The sequence below is a fragment of the Emiliania huxleyi genome (assembly GCF_000372725.1).
Source record: "Emiliania huxleyi CCMP1516 unplaced genomic scaffold EMIHUscaffold_37, whole genome shotgun sequence".
Taxonomy (NCBI): Eukaryota; Haptophyta; order Isochrysidales; family Noelaerhabdaceae; genus Emiliania; species Emiliania huxleyi.
Window position 1 is genome coordinate 381,178 of NW_005199194.1, and position 12,467 is coordinate 393,644.

A 12,467-nucleotide genomic window follows, 5' to 3' on the forward strand; every position below is an offset into this window, starting at 1 on the left:
GAAAGAGAGAGAGAGAGAGCATGAGAGAGAGAGAGAGAGAGAGAGAGAGAGAGAGAGAGAGAGCCTTGAGAGAGCCTTAGAGCGCGGGGAGCAGAAAAGAAAAGCTCGAACCCGCTGGAGCCGCGCGCCTTCGTTCTTTTGGGATGGAGGAGCCAAGCAGCGAGCCAGCGCCGCTGCTCGGGCAGCGCGTCGCGCTCGGCGGGCTCTCCTCCCGCCCCGCGCTAAACGGGCAGCGGGGCGTGGCGCGGAGCTTCGAGGGCGGCCGGTACGCTGTGGCGCTCGAGGGCGGCGGCGAGAGCGTGCGGGTGCGGCCGGGCAATCTGTCAGAGCTGCTGCTGTTGCTGCTGTTGCTGCTGCTGCTGCTGTTGCTGCTGCTGCTGCTGCTGCTGCTGCTCGCCAGCGGTGTCGAGGGGTGGCGTGCCAGTCTCCGACGAGGTCGTGGCAGCGGCTGAGCGAGGCGAGGAGGAGGCGGTGCTGGCGTGGCTTAAGGGCGGCGGGCGGGCCGACGCGACGTACGAGAGAGGTGGGGTGAGCGGCATCACGCTGCTGATGTCCGCCGCCGAGCTCGGCCACGAGCGGGTGGTCGAGTTGCTACTGCAGCACGGCGCAGGGGTCAACCTGCAGAGCAGCGTCCGCATCACCGCGCTGATGACCGCCGCCGGCCAAGGCCACGAGCGGGTGGTCAACTTGCTGATACGGCACGGCGCTGAGGTCAACCTGCAGAGCAGCAACGGCAACACCGCGCTGATGAGCGCCGCTGTCTTCGGCCACGAGCGGGTGGTCGACTTGCTGATACGGCACGGCGCGGAGGTCAACCTGCAGAGGAGCGACGGCTGCACCGCGCTGATAGCCGCCGCCCACCGCGGCCACGAGCGGGTGGTCGACTTGCTGCTGCAGCGCGGCGCGGAGATCAACCTGCAGAACAGCATCGGCAGCACCGCGCTGCTGCTCGCCGCCGACCAAGGCCACGAGCGGGTGGTCGAGCTGCTGATTCGGCACAGCGCGGGGATCAACCTGCAGAACAGCGGCGGCTTCACCGCGCTGATGGCCGCTGCCCTCTTGAACCGCCCCGCCGTCGTGCGGCGTTTGTTGCGGGCGGGCGCTGACACGGCGGCGCGCATTAGTGGCAAGACGGCGCTGCAGCTGGCCAAGAGGGAGGGCCACGCCGAGTGCGTCGAGGCCTTCAAGAAGCACGTCCAGGAGGTGTTGGCGAGACGGCCCACGGCGACGGCAGCCGGCGGCGAAGGCGCAGGCGGCGCTTCCTCCGGCGGCGCTTCCTCCTCGGCTGCTTCGAGAGTCGCGAAGACGCTGTCTCCGGCGGTGGCGGCGGGGCGGGCGACGAGCGGTGTCGTGGCAGTCTCCGACGAGGTCGTGGCAGCGGCTGGGCGAGGCGAGGAGGAGGCGGTGCTGGCGTGGCTTGACAGCGGCGGGCGGGCCGACGCGACGTGCGAGAGATGCGGCGTGAGTGGCATGACGCTGCTGATGTTCGCCGCCCAGGAAGGCCGCGAGCGGGTGGTCGAGTTGCTGCTGCGGCACGGGGCGGAGATCAACTCGCAGAACAGCATCGGCAGCACCGCGCTGATGATCGCCGCCGTCTTCAACCGCTCCGCCGTCGTGCGGCGCTTGCTGCGGGCTGGCGCAGATGCGACGGCGCGCAGCGCGAGCGGCAAGACGGCGCTTCAGTACGCCAAGGAGAAGGGCCACGCCGAGTGCGTGCGCGTCATCAAGGAGCATGCGGCGGCGGCGGTGGCGGAGGCGGCGGAGGCGAGGGAGGTGGAGAGAGCGGCGGCAGAGGCGGAGGCGTCGCGGAATGCCGAGGCGCTGCTGGCGGAGGAGGAGGCGGAGAAGGAGGAGGCGGGGGAGCGCGTCAAGGAGAGCAAGAAGGGGAAGAAGAAGAAGAAGAAGGGGAAGGGCGGCGCGGGCGGCGCTGGGCCTTCGCGGGAGCCCGATGAGGCAGCGCTGGCGGCGGGAGAGGAGGCGCAGTTGGCGGCGGCGCTAGAGGAGAGCACGAGGCTGGAGGAGGAGAGGCGGGCGCCCGACGAGCAAGCGTCGTCCTCTTTGGCTGCAGAGAGGCCGCCTTCGGTGGAGGAGGAGGAGCCGCCGGCCGACTTCATCTGCCCGATCACAACCGAGGTGATGGTCGACCCGGTGATGGCGGCGGATGGGCACTCATACGAGCGCTCGGCGATCGAGCGCTGGCTCGCGACCAAGTCGACAAGCCCACTTACGGGCGAGGAGCTCGAATTCACTCGGCTCATCCCAAATCACACACACCGCCGGATGATCCGACAGTGGCAAGAAACCGTTCGCACACCCGTCACCCGACTCCTGACCTCCTGAGACACGCTTCGATGCTTGTCAGGCACTGCTCTCTGCTAGTCAGAGTGGTCAAATTGTTGCTTGTTGGTGACAATCATCGCCTCCATGGGTTTGTTGTTTTTTTGAGCGCCGCGTAGACCTCGCGCCGGCAGTTGTGACCATTCCTGGATAAAGCAGACACCAGACCTCGGTTTCCCATAGGGTTTCTGCTGCGGTTTCCCATCGCGGTTTCCCATAGCCGAAAACCCAGGGGTCGGTCGGTTTCTGCCGCGCGCTCTGTTTTTTCTGGGATCTGTTTTCTGGGACACCCGCCTCGATTTCCCGTGGGATCTGCCTGTGGGTCTGGTTTCTGCGGTGTGAAGACATCTCCCGCTTCGTCCTAATGAGCTCATTCCGGCCAATGAACAGGTGTACCCCCGTCCGAACCCGGGGGTATCGAGCACGAAATCACAGAGAGAAAGAACATTGCGCCGTGACGGGATATGTTATCTGGGATCTGCTTTTTCGGTCCCCGATGGCGAGCTGGCTCGACGATCTCGGTCTCAACGAGCTCGAACACATCAAGGATGGCGCAAGTGCCTTCGCGCAGGAGCTCCACCCAATCAACTCGGCGGAGGATTTCATCAGCTTCGTGGTTGCGCTCAACCTCTACCCACCTGGGACGCCCTTACGCGCTGAGCGTATTGCTGGGGAGATGCCGGCAGGCCTCTCCGCTCCTGCGGTGCGGTATCTGCTAAGCAAGCTGCCCATTGTCGATCGGCTTGCCTCCCAGCTTCGCGACGACCCGAGCCGCAAGACCGTTCGGCTCGTGCCGGACGTGGAGCACTGCGTGGCGTGTGGCCTCGCTGGGGAGGCGGTACCCCTGGTGGTCAAGCGGGCTGACAAATGCTCATCTCCAACGGTCTATGCGGAGCACGGGCGACTGAAGGGCGAGCTCAATGGCCTCTCCTGCCCTCGGTGCTCCGCGTGGCACAGCATGTCGTACGCTGAGGGCGGCACGCGCATCCCACCTGGCAAGCAGGTGCCCTACCCAGGGGCGACTGCATCCTCACGCCGCTGGATCCAGCTTTCCCAGAGCACCGTGTTCGAGAATTCGCTGCTCGACAGGTTGTCGGCACAGATGGTGCAATCTCACACCGGCTTCGAGACCTTCTGTCACGAGTGGGCAATGCGGTGCGGCGAGTCAAAGGATCTCGCCCATACGATGCGGCGACGCCTTGGGCACACCTGGTTAGCGTGGTCGCTCCAGCGCTGGCGCGACGAGAATGCGTCGCGGGCGGGGGAGCCGCTACCATTCGAGCCGCTGGGCTTCACATCCGACGAGCAGCTCGATGCGACTTTGCTCGAGCAGTGCCAAGGTCGAGATGCGAGTGGCTGCCTCAAGCCCGAGTGCCTGCTGTCCCGCTTCACCGCATTTTGGGCGGGAGAGCACGCGTCGCGCTGCCTCAATCCCATGTGTCGGCTGCGCCTAGCTGCGCCTTTAGGAACGACCATGCTCTAGAGAGCTCATAAACAGACAACGCAGTGCGCTTAGCATGTGCGCTGGCTTGGCGCGTGGTCTCTCTGTACACAGCAGGAGGTATGGGCGAGGGTCGACCTCACTCGCCGCCGTTCATTACGGCAGACGCGGTCGGCCCCGTCTCGACGCCCTCAAGGGCGGGGGACGGGCCACGACATGCCGCCCTCCGAGTAGTTATGGAGGTATGTGGCGCCGTCAACACGCTCCCGAGTAAGTCGGTGTGACTGGGAGCGCCCCGCACGACTACCCGTCCTAGATGGGGATCGTGGTGTTCGTGTGGGGCAACAGGCGAGTGCGGCGCGCTCCACGGTCAATCTCTGACCCTTCGGCCCGCGTGGCGTAGGGCCTGAGAGACGGCCGCCGAGGATGTCGGGCGGGTTCGGTTCGGTCGAATGGACCTGTCACTGATGACACCGGACTCGACTGGGGCGTTGCCGGAGGCGATGGCGGGAGGGCACTCGATGGGCCCGCCATCGACCACTGATGGGAGATTGGCGCGTGGGCCATGGTTGTTGGGCGCGTGGGCCGAGGTGGTTGGCGCGTGGGCCAAGGGTGGACGAGGATGGCCAAGGCTGGCCGAGATAGGCCGAGGTTGGCCGAGATCGGCCGAGGTCGGCCGAGGTTGGCCGAGATTGGCCGAGATTGGCCGAGATTGGCCGAGATTGGCCGAGGTGGGCCGAGATCGGCCGAGGCTGTCCAGAGATCCGCCGAGAGCGTCCCTCACTCGCCTCTTTCTGTGTAGGGACTTTGAGTAGATGCTTGACTAGTCTCACGCTCGGATTCAGACTCAGAGAGATCCACTGGCTGCTACCAGACCAGCTCTGGGCGCACGCCAGATGGGCAGGTTGATCGATCCACTCGTGGTCGATCTTTCAATTGCCTTGCGCGACGCATGATTTCGGCCGATGTCGTCGATGGGGCAACAATGGTCGATTGACGACACGGTCGGAGTAATGCTCTTCGACGTCGAAGCAGCAGTCCGTATGGGCAGGATCTTCAACTCGCTCAGTTAAAATTTGGGTCACGACGAAGCAGCAATCAGGTCGGCAGCTGCTATCGTTTAAGTCGACAGTGGCAACGGTGAGTGCAACTGTGGCGTGCTTGCCACCCAAGCGAGTGTAGGCCCGACTCGCGTCGGGTGCTATTTCCTCATCGTCATCGCTACGGCGGGGGCGGATACCAAACAACTCTATTTGTTACCTTGGAGCACTTGAAGGAGCGCAAATTATTTGGGAGTCTCGGAAAATTCTTTCTTCGGTTCTTTTTAAAACCCGGCCTCTCAACCTATAAGGGGCCGTTGTCTGCTGTGCCTTTTGTGGTGCTTGTTCGTGCCAGTCTGCTGTGAGATGGCTTTGGGTACAATTCTTTTTCTGGAGCTTGGCTCCAGTCACCAGGGCGGGCCGACGCTCTCAGCTCTCGCCAAAGCGGCCCGCCATGGCGCCCAAAGAGGACCCCAAGGCCCCCGCCGCGGCCGCGGACAAGGCTGCCGACAAGAAGAAGAAGAAGAAGGAGGAGGAGGAGGTGTCGGAGGAGGACGCAGCGCTGATTGAGAAGATGCAGCTGCTCGTGACGCGGTGCTCGGACGTGGAGAAGGGGATCCGGGTCAACGCGCTGACGGAGATGTCGCGCGAGATCCGCGAGGCCACCTCGTCGATGACCTCCGTTCCCAAGCCGCTCAAGTTTCTCCGGCCGCACTACCCGACCCTCAAGCAGATCCACACCGGCGGCGGTGACGAGGAGGTGGGCAGCCGCCGGCGCCGCGCGCCGTGCGCGTGCGTCCGCCGCCCGCCCGACGGCCCGCCCCCCTCGCCGCAGGTCCAAAAGATGCTCGCCGACGTGCTCTCGGTGCTCGCGATGACCTATGCCGAGGCGCGCCCCAGCCGCCCCGTCGCAAGCGCCTCCCCAGCGGGCGGTCTCAGCATCACCGCCCTTCCCCGGCGCAGCTGGCCGCCCCACTCCCTCACCACGCACGGCGTACCACACGCCGCGCGGCCTCGCGCGCACCCCACTCAAAGCAGCGCCGCCCGAATCACCCCGCTCCCCGCACCTACCAAGTTGGGCAAGGCCCAGCGGAGCCCGCAACGCCGTCGGAGCCCGGCTCTCTTCCTCCCCACAAGCCGTGTCCGACAACACCCTGCCCCGCAGGACGACGGCGCGCGCGAGTCGCTGCGCTACAAGCTCATCGGGGCGGGCGGCAAGGTTGGCGCGTGGGGGCACGAGTACGTCCGCCACCTCGCCGCCGAAGTCGGCGAGGAGTACAACGCGCGCCTCGCCGCCGCAGACGCCGCCGCGGACCGCGCGCGCGAGACGGAGGCGGCCAAGGAGGAGGGGGGCGAGGCGGCGGAGATGGAGACGGCGGAGGCGGAGGGTGCGGCTCCTCTCCTCCCGGCGGAGGAGCTGCTGCCCCTCGTGACGGGCGAGATGGTCCCCTTCTTCATCGCGTCAAACGCAGAGTCGGAGGCGATCGACCTACTGATGGAGTGTGGGCAGGCGGGTCGCCACACACCTCCCCAACACCTCCCCGACACCTCCCCGACACCTCCCCGACACCTCCCGTAGACACTCCCCCCAAAAACCTCAAAAAAACGTTCAAGACGTTTTGGGGGGGGGGGGGGGACCCGGGGGGCGGGTTTAACGGGGACCGGGCCATTCCCCCAAGACAAGGCCGGGCGGGGGTTTTTCCTCTTTGGGAACCCCCCCCCCCCCCGGAACCATTTTTTGGAACCCCCCCCCCCCGAACCACTTTCGGACCCCCCCCCCCCCCTCCTCCTCCTCCTCCCTCCCGCAGCTCGACGCCCTACCCCCGCACGTCGACGAGGCCAACCAGGAGCGGGTCGTCCTCTACCTCGTGCAGGCTTCCTCCTACGTGGCCGGAAGCCCACCTCTCCCCATCTCTCCCCATCTCTCCCCACCTCTCCCCATCTCTCCCCATCTCTCCCCACCTCTCCCCATCTCTCCCCATCTCTCCCCACCTCTCCCCACCTCTCCCCATCTCTCCCCACCTCTCCCCACCTCTCCCCACATCTCTCCCCACCTCTCCCCACCTCTCCCCATCTCTCCCCATCTCTCCCCACATCTCTCCCCACCTCTCGTCCAGGTCGCCTCCTACGTGGCCGAGGTGTGAACAGCGCCTCTTCACACCTCTGCTGTGAACAGGTCTCCTCCTACGTGGCCGAGCCCGAGGACGCGCAGGCAGTGTCCCAGTAGTGCCCCTCCCAACAGTGTCGTTGCGCGCCCCCGCCCCCGCCGCTGCCGCCTTCGCCCCCGCCCTCGCCCCCACCCTCCGCCTCGCCCTCCCCCCCACCGTCTGTCTCGCCCTCCCCTCCCCCATCGCCACCTCCCCCGCCGCGCAGGTGCTGCAGGTGGCCATCGCCATCCTGCGCAAGCTGCGCCGCTTCCCGGAGGCGATGCGGCTCGCCCTGCGGCTTCGGGATGACGACGCCATCTCCGAGATCATGACGGCGTGCGACGACCCCCTCGTCTCCAAGCAGATGGCCTACATGCTCGCGCGGCAGGGCGTGCGGTCGGGGACCCTAGAAGCTCATAGAAGCCAGAAGACGCACTCTTGCGCACTAGCGGTACGAAGTTTGCTCGCTTGCGCGGGTTGCTTTGTGCCAAGCAGCGCTTCTGCCACCAGCACCGCTGACTGGCAGCCCGAGCCAACTAGCCCTCGAGAGTGACACGTACTCCGCCGTACTCGGCCGCATCCCGCTGTACTCACTGTACTCGTAGCCCCTCGCGCCTCACGCGGTGCTCTGGGCGCGCCGCACGACCACCGCAGTCCCGGCACGAGGTCGGCGTATTCTGCACGAGATTAGGCCCGAGATCGACGGGCTGGCGGAGGAGCTCGACCGGGTGATGGACGGGGCGCGTGGCGGCGGAGCACCTCACCACTCCGCCGTCAAAGGAACACGCGAGTCACGGCGTGGCCCGAGGGCGCGTTGTCCTAGGCGCACTTGCCGGAGCACTTCCACGAGCTCGCTCGCGACCTGGACGTCCTCGAGCCAAAGACACCGGACGACATCTACAAGTCGCACCTCGAGAAGCGGCCCGCCTCGGCCGCCGCCGTCGACTCTGCGCGCGCCAACCTCGCGTCCACCTTCGTCAACGCGTTTGTCAACCTCGGCTTCGGCGCGGACAAGCTGATGCTGCCCGAGGGCAACAAGTGGCTCTACAAGAACAAGGAGCATGGCATGACCTCCGCCGCCGCCTCCCTCGGCGCGCTACGCCATCTCCCCACATCTCCCCCACATCTCCCCACATCTCCCGCCGCCTCCCTCGGCGCGCGGCGGCTCCGCGACAGCGCGCCATGGCGACGTGCCCGTCCCTCTCCTCTTGACTGGGCGGCCACCTCCTCGGCCTCTAGGCGGCTCCTCTCCCTACCCCCCCCAGTACCCAAATCCTATCCCTACCCCCTCGGGTACCCGAACCCTAGGCGCGCTCCTCTGCTGGGACGTCGACGGCGGGCTCACGCAGATCGACAAGTTTCTCTACATGAGCGATACCAACATCAAGGCGGGCGCACGCTGCTCGCCGCCGCCGCCCAGGACCCGCCCACGACATGTGTCCGGGACGCGTCCGGTATAGGCGGGCGCGCTGCTTGCCGTCGGCATCCTCAACTGCGGCGTGCGGAACGAGTGCGACCCGGCGACCGCGCCTTCCGGAGACGACCGCGCCACTCCCGACCGGGCGCAGACGCTCCACTCGTCAAGCGAGTTGTCCTGCAGGCGCTCGCGCTCCTCAACGACTACGTCGAGCCGGGCGCGGAGACGCCGCAGCTCAAGATGGGGGCGCTGCTGGGCCTCGGCCTCGCCTACCTCGGCACCGCGCGGGGCAGCAGACGGCGCGGCACGCCCCTCGCCTGACGGCGCTCCTTTCCCCACAGGCACGCGCAAGGCGGAGGTGCTTGAGCAGCTCGTGCCGGTCGTCGCCGACTTGGACACGCCCCTCGAGGTTGTCGCGATGGCGTCGCTCTCGCTCGGCCTGACGTTCGCCGGCTCGTGCCACGAGGACGCCTCGCGGCGGTCCCCTCGCGAGATTGCACGAGATCAGCCGAGGGCAGCCGCGATCGTTGGCCCTGTAGGACATCACGCAGACAATCATCGCGGCGCTGATGGAGCGCGAGGAGGCGCTGCGAGCCCCTCGCCCGCGACACCCACCTCACCCGCGCCGTGCCTCGAGGAGGCGCCTCTCTCTCTCTGCGCCCCTGCAGGCGTCGCTCGAGACGGAGTCGCTCACCCGCCTCCTCTGCCTCGGCGTCGGGCTGCTCTACATCGGGCGGCAGGGCGAGGCCGATCTCGCCCTCGAGCTGGCCAAGGCGGTGCCCGGCGAGGCGGGCGCCTACTGCGCAATCACGCGCGAGGCCCTAGATGCCGCAGCATGGACCCGTCTCATGGACCCGTCTCCTGGACCCGTCTCCTGGACCCGTCTCCTAGCCCTCGAGACACACGGAGGCGGGGGCTCGTCCCCCGCGCACGCACGCTCCTTGGGTGTCTCGTGGCCGGCAGGCGAGGCATGGGGAGGTGTGGGGAGATGCGGGGAGATGTGGGGAGAGATGAGGTGTCCTCGTGGCCGGCAGGCTCGAGACGTGCGCCTACGCGGGCACCGGGAACGTGCTCAAGGTGCAGCGGCTGCTCGGGCTCGCGGGAGAGCACAACAACAAGGAGGAGGAGGAGGAGGAGGCCGCGCCGGCGCCGGCGCCGGCGGGGGCGGCGGCGGGCGCCGCGGGGGCAGCGGTGGGGGCAGCGGGGGCGCGCGCGGCGGCGGGCGGCGGCGCGGCGAGCGGCGCGGCGGGCAGCTCGAGCGGCGGCAAGGAGAAGGAGAAGGAGTGGCCTAAGCTGGACGTGCAGGCGGTCGCGACGCTCGGCGTGGCGCTGGTCGCCTCCGGCGAGGAGCTCGGCGCCGAGATGACCATCCGCAACTTCAACCACATCTTCCAGTACGGCGACCCGCCCGTGCGGCGCGCGGTGCCGCTCGGGCTAGCGGTGCTGTCGACCTCCAAGCCGCAGAACGTCAACGGCACGTCCGTGGTCGACACCCTCTCCAAGATGACGCACGACCCGGACCCCGAGACGGCGACCAACGCCATCCTCGCCATGGGGCTCTGCGCGGGAGGGACCAACAACTCGAAGGTGGCGGGCCAGCTGCGCTCGCTCGCAACCTACTACGGCAAGGAGCCGGGGATGCTCTTTGCGGTGCGCATCGCACAGGGACTCGTCCACGCGGGCAAGGGCCTCGTCACTCTCTCGCCCTACCACCCGGACCGCTCGCTGCCGCACTTCCCCGCCCTCGCCTCGCTCATCGCGCTGTGCCACGTCTCGCTCGACTTCAAGGGCCTCATCCTCGGGAAGCACCACTTCCTGCTCTACCTCCTCGTCGGCGCGATGCGCCCGCGCATGCTTGTCACGGCGCGCCGCCCCGCCGCCCCGCCGCGCCCCCAACCCCTCCCTCCCGCCGCCGCCACTTGCTCCCCCCCCCCCGCCCCCCGCCGCCGCCGCCTGCCGCCGTTGCCGCCACCGTTGCCGCCGCCGTTGCCGCCGCCATTGCCGCCGCCATTGCCGCCGCCGTCGCTTCGGCGCCCTTTGGCAGGCGTGCGGCCCTGTCCCCTCCCTGCTAAGCTCCGCCCGCCGCCCGCCGCAGGTGGACGCGGACCTCAACCCGCTGCCCGTCACCGTCCGCGTGGGGACGGCCGTCGACGTCGTCGGGCTCGCGGGGCGGTGCTCGGCTAAAGCAGACCAGGCGGGCCGGCCCCGCGGCTCCTCTCTTACGGCGGCTCGACTCCTTGCTTAGGCCGAAGACGATCACGGGCTTCCAGACGCACACCACGCCCGTGCTGCTGGCCATCGGCGAGCGTGCCGAGCTCGCGACGGACGAGTACCTGCCGCTCACCTCGGTGCTCGAGGGCGTGGTCATCCTCAAAAAGAACCCAGAGTTCGAGGGGCAGTGAGGAAGCACGGCGAGGCGCGGTAAGACGCGGCGCATGCGTGGCGAGGCGCGCGGGGGGGGGGACGGGGGGGATGCCGCCCAGACGCCACACGCACACCCACAGGTGCCACCTCGCCTCGGGAGCCCCGCCGCGACTTGCCAATTCGCGCCGCCAACAGAACCGTGTCTCTGGCGTCCAACGAGCTTTTTCTGTATTGAAGAGAGTCTGACGTCTGTCATCAGTGACACGAGCGGTGTCTTCAGCAAGGCGACGTAGCCGCGACGGTGGACGATATCGGATATGTGAAGACACGGGACGATGTGGCAGGCGAGACGAGGAGTGCCTGCGGGGTGGCTAGCTCTAAGTAGAGAGTACACTTTCAGAGTGTAGTTTTAGTCCCGGTGCTTGCACTTTGAATGCCGTGGGGCTCCCCTGCCCGTGTCCGTCCCGGGCGTGGAGATGCGAGGGTCGCCCCCCCTTGCCCCACCGCTTTTTTGTGTTGTGCGCGTGGAGACGTTTACCTTACCTTAACAGTAAGGACGGTAAGGGGTAGAGCCTGACTGTTCTTCACTCGGATGCATACATACATAGAGCCTTAGATTTTTAGTCTCTCACGCCTCTCCATTGGCCACATAGAGCGCAAGTGCGGCTGGACGATCTCGAGCACAACATGCCTACCCTCCCCTTCAACGGCCCCGTCGGTCGGCCTCAGTCAGTCTGTACTATGCCGACTCCGCCGCGCACACGCGGCGCTCGAGGCCCTCTCCCGTCGCCGCACCCAGCACCGCGCCCCTCGCCAGGCCCAGTTGGATGCGGGTCGTCTAGATCCGCCGATCGGGTGCCGCCACTCTCCCACCGCACCCCGGCGCGCCCCCGTGTGCGAGAGGCACGAGCCCCTCCCACCCCTCGCGCTCCAGGGAGCCCCCCATCCCTCATGCACCGAGGCAGCACCCCCCCGATTCCCGGCGGCGGCGGCGGCGCTCGCGCGGGGGAGGGGGAGGGCGGCGGAGGCACGCGGCGTTGAACGCCGACGCGCTGCTCCGGTTCGGGCTGGCGCCGGCCGCCTCCCCCGCCGCCGCCTCCCCCGCGGCCCTCTTCGCTGGCGCGGACGCGACGTCTCCGTTGGCCGGCGCCTGGCTCTTCTTTTCGGTAGGCCGAGTCGCGCCGAGGCGCCGCTCTGTCTGTCGGTCGGTGGATGGGGCGGCGGCCGCTCTGCTGACAGGGGATGAGATTGGGGGCCGTAGGTTCGCTCTTTCGCCGGTGATGGAGCGGCGGCCGCCGTATGGGTCGTGCCGCGCGAGGGTGGAGGAGGCGAGATCGAGCCGAGATCGAGTCGAGATCTAGAGATCTAGTTGAGGCCGAGTCGAGATCTAGTCGAGATCTAGCCGAGTCGAGATTTACTTGAGGGCGAGTTCTATACTTGAGATCGAGTCGAGATCTATACTTGAGATCGAGTCGAGATCTGTGGTTGAGATCGAGTCGAGACTGAGTCGAGATTGCAATCTCGCGGGCTACTGCGGCGAGCCGCAGGCCTGTGATGATCACGACAGCTCTGGTTTCTGAGTACGAGACGCTTCTTCACCAGGCCGCCGAGCAGCAGCAGCAGAGCGGCGACGACGACGAGCCGACCGGCCCAACGGCGGTGCGGCTAGAGGACGACCTGTGAGGGGAAGGGGGGGGGGGGGTCCAGTCCCGCCTCCTCCT

At 67.5% G+C, this 12,467-nt stretch overlaps 1 protein-coding gene across 1 annotated transcript; it reads left to right on the forward strand.

Annotated features, from left to right (window-relative positions):
* Positions 1-5,229: 5,229 nt before the first annotated feature.
* On the forward strand, positions 5,230-11,007 carry EMIHUDRAFT_464026 (hypothetical protein). Its single transcript, XM_005771896.1, has 17 exons — positions 5,230-5,578; positions 5,654-5,725; positions 5,984-6,262; positions 6,627-6,704; positions 6,936-6,956; positions 6,995-7,033; positions 7,192-7,361; positions 7,657-7,705; positions 7,789-8,229; positions 8,426-8,485; positions 8,566-8,659; positions 8,724-8,848; positions 8,922-8,966; positions 9,051-9,193; positions 9,417-10,239; positions 10,478-10,554; positions 10,628-11,007. Exons 1-17 carry the CDS (start codon positions 5,273-5,275, stop codon positions 10,782-10,784), a joined length of 2,979 nt encoding a protein of 992 aa, XP_005771953.1. The 5' UTR covers positions 5,230-5,272; the 3' UTR covers positions 10,785-11,007.
* The last annotated feature ends 1,460 nt before the right edge of the window (positions 11,008-12,467 follow it).

Coding starts and splice junctions, on each gene's coding strand:
- EMIHUDRAFT_464026 (XM_005771896.1), top strand. CDS start 5,273: ATGGCGCCCAAAGAGGACCCCAAGGCCCCCGCCGCGGCCGCGGACAAG. Junction 7,034..7,191: donor AGCCCGAGGACGCGCAGGCA/GTGTCCCAGTAG, acceptor CCCGCCGCGCAG/GTGCTGCAGGTGGCCATCGC. Junction 8,849..8,921: donor TCGCCGGCTCGTGCCACGAG/GACGCCTCGCGG, acceptor TTGGCCCTGTAG/GACATCACGCAGACAATCAT.